General features: G+C 40.5%; 1 protein-coding gene across 1 annotated transcript in view; it reads left to right on the top strand.

Moving 5' to 3' along the window:
- The window catches only part of ATP10B (ATPase phospholipid transporting 10B (putative)), a 188,388-nt gene that overhangs the window by 167,172 nt on the left and 17,908 nt on the right, over positions 1-3,308 (top strand). Inside the window, exons 19-20 of the mRNA XM_007954247.2 lie at positions 326-406; positions 1,684-1,788. Of these exons, the coding sequence (XP_007952438.1) occupies positions 326-406; positions 1,684-1,788 (186 nt within the window). The remainder of the gene's footprint in view (positions 1-325; positions 407-1,683; positions 1,789-3,308) is intronic.

The raw sequence follows: 3,308 nt of genomic DNA, 5'->3' as shown, positions 1-3,308 counted from the left end.
CTTCAAGGCTCAGGGGTCCAAGATTATCTTCTGTGTCTGTGTTAATTGGTTTCCCTTTTCTTTGTTGAAGAGGGTCTGTGCAATCCTTCTGCCTAGTCTGCCATCTTGCCAGAACCACCCAGTGTAGTGATTTTTACAAGATCACACAGTGGTGGAGCTAAGGCTTAAACTGGGGTCTGTTCTTAATCATTCCACTTCATTTCCTCTAAAATAAGAGTCATTGTACATGCCATATTGTCTTCCCCCTGACATGCACTGGGAAGTTGCTTGCAAAAATGGGGGCTTGCTCTGTTGGTGGTAACTGCTGGCATGTTTTTCCTTGTAGTGCTACAGTCTGTCTACTTTCTGGATTTCCATGATGGATGCATTCTACCAGAGCCTAGTCTGCTTCTTTATCCCTTACCTGGTAAGTCATGTAGACCCATACTAACCATAAAAATCACAGGGTGGAACTTGTCCCATTTATATGCAATTCTGGGTTTGTAACGTTTTTCTGAACAGAGCATCCAAACAGGTGGCCTGTGGGCCATATCTGGATAAACCAGAACATTTTACCCAGATTCCTTAATTTCTGGATGCTTTTAAAAACTGGAAGATATTGTAACACTGGGTTGTTCTTCCTTCATGGCAATAAACTGGAGTTGACTCACACCTCTACTTTTTGCGGCACATGCTCTTCAGTTTGCCAAAGTCCCAGTCATTCCTTTGTCTTACATTCGTCCTTCACTTATTGAGTATTTGCTTCTTGACCAACCACTGAAGGTATCTGAGTTTACAAACCTTGATGTATATATTGATTGGTGCTTCCAAAATCAAAGTAGCAATAGTTCAGGAGACAAGTTCTGATAGAAAGAATACTGAAATAAATAATAAGAATCTAGCACCATCTCAATTTGGTTCCCAGTTTGAATAGCAACAATTTAGATAGTGAAAGAATATCTATATTCCTGGGGGCGGGGTGCAGAATGGGGAGGTACCAGCCTCTGGACACATATTCTCTTTCAATTAGCAACAAAATTGGGGTGGATAGAGGCAAACATGCTGTGCTGCATTCTAACTTCCTGATTTACAATACCCTTAATAGGCTTCTTCTTTTACCTTTCCTGCTTCCTCTTTTGTCCCTGCACTTTTGCCCCAGACCTACCATACAAGACACTTTGGAGTTCTACAAACCAACCACACTCACCTTCAGTTGTTTGGAATTTCCTTCCCCTCCCTCTTCAATTGATTTATACATTTTTTTCTAGTCTCAGCTGAGATAGCCTTCTTCTGTGCTCCCAGCATGCCTTATTCTTGCCTCTATTGTAGCCCTGATCCCCTTAGTTGTACCACACCTCCCCTGACCAATATACTATAAACTCCTTGGAGGTGAATATAGACGTTTACTCCAGTTGGCACAGTACCTCGTGTTCAGTAAACTCTTGTGTCATTTATTCCACAATATTTTTGGAGTACCCATCTGTGGCTTCCTCTGGCAACCATGTTACTAAAAATTTAGTCCTGTCAACTGACTCCTCACCTTGGTCTCTTCCTTGAGTCATTTCCACATAAAAGAGGATCTTCTTCCCTCCCTGTCCCTTCCCTTCCCTTGAAACCTAACTTCATTGATGCTCTATAATCATCTATCAAAGACTTGTTCCTCCATGGACACAGCTGACAGTGCCTATTTGTTTTTCTGTGCAGACTTACAAGGACTCTGATATTGATGTCTTCACATTTGGAACACCCATCAATACCATCGCCCTTGCTACAATTCTTTTGTACCAGGCAATGGAAATGAAGACCTGGGTAAGGGGTACAGGACCTCTTTGGCTTAACAAGCAGGTTCCTGTTCATTGACTCTATTCATATTTCTGAGATGTTTCACTCCATATTATTGATCCACCCAATATATACATACTGAGCCCCTATCTGTATCCTACCTGCATAGGGAGGCAAGTAGCATAAGAGATAAAATTCCTGACCTCAACCTGCTTATCACCTAGCAAGGATGATAAAACGAACATATTTGAGACAATCATATAATCAGTTGTAAAATAGATGTTGTTCATAAAAATTTCTGGGGTGTTTCAGAGAAAAAGAAACATCAGAAAATTATAGACCAATCTCACTAATGAAGATAGATGTAAACAATTCTAAATAAGATATTGGCTGGTAAATCAACACAACGGCATGTTAAAGTCAATGAAGCATGGTTGTTGTTGTTGTTGTTATATACTGTCGAGTCGGACCCCACTCATATTGACCCCTCCTTGGGTTTCCGAGGCAGTATCACTACGGAAGTAGATTGCCCAACCTTCCTTCCAAGGAGTAGCTGGTGGGTTTGAACTGCCAGCCTTCTGGTTAGCAGTCTTAGTGCCTTAGGCACTATGCTATCTGAGCTCCCAATGAAGCATGGAGTGATTATGAGCCAGGATCAACTTGATGGTACCCAGTAACAACAAAAATCTCAGTTTCCTAGGTCTGCCATACAGAAATCCCACAAAGTATGTAGTTTTAAAGACCAGAGGTTTATTTTCTCACTGTTCGGGAAGCTAGAAGTATAAATTCAAGACTTCAGTACGGGTATATACTCTCTCTGTCATCTCTAGAGCAAGATCCTTCCTTGGCTCTGTCAGTTTCTGATAACCCCAGGCATTTGATGGCATTTCTTGGCTTGTAGAGGGATGGTCCTGTGCTGTCTTCCCACTGTAGGTGACTCTTTTATATGTAAGATAGCACTCAGACAAGATTAGGATCCACTCTATTCTGGTATGACATCATTAACTTAACTATCTGCAAAGGAAAAACAAAAAATCTATTTCCCCAAACAAGGCCACATTTTCAGATACAAGGGTGAGGACTTCAACATATCTTTTGAGGGAAACAATGCAATCCATAACCATGACCAAGCAATTTTCATATGCTACTAGTAGACTATACCACCAATTTGGAGAGAAGTTTCAAATAAGCTTGAAAAGTCTAAAGCACTCATACTCTATGACACAATTCCATTTCTAAGTACACACTATAAAAATTCTCTTACACATATATCCAAGAATGTTCATTACAACATTGTTCTCAATGCCAAAAAAAAAAAAAAAAGGAAACAGCCTAAATACTCATTAGCAGGAAAATAAATAAATTGTGACATGTTGTTACAACAGAATAGCTAAAATGAATAAACTAGAGTTGTATCTAGGAGCTCTGGTAGTGTAGTGCCTAAGGCACTTGACTGCTAACCAGAAGGCTGGTGGTTCAAACCTACCAGCCACTCCTCGGAAGGAAGATGGGGCAATCTACTTCCATAATGATACTGCTTTAGAAAC

The sequence above is a fragment of the Orycteropus afer genome, unplaced genomic scaffold (assembly GCF_000298275.1).
Source record: "Orycteropus afer afer isolate SDZICR_OR568_19922 unplaced genomic scaffold, OryAfe1.0 scaffold00454, whole genome shotgun sequence".
Lineage (NCBI taxonomy): Eukaryota > Metazoa > Chordata > Mammalia > Tubulidentata > Orycteropodidae > Orycteropus > Orycteropus afer.
Note: the sequence above shows the minus strand (reverse complement) of the source record. Positions and strands in the feature narration are given on the sequence as shown.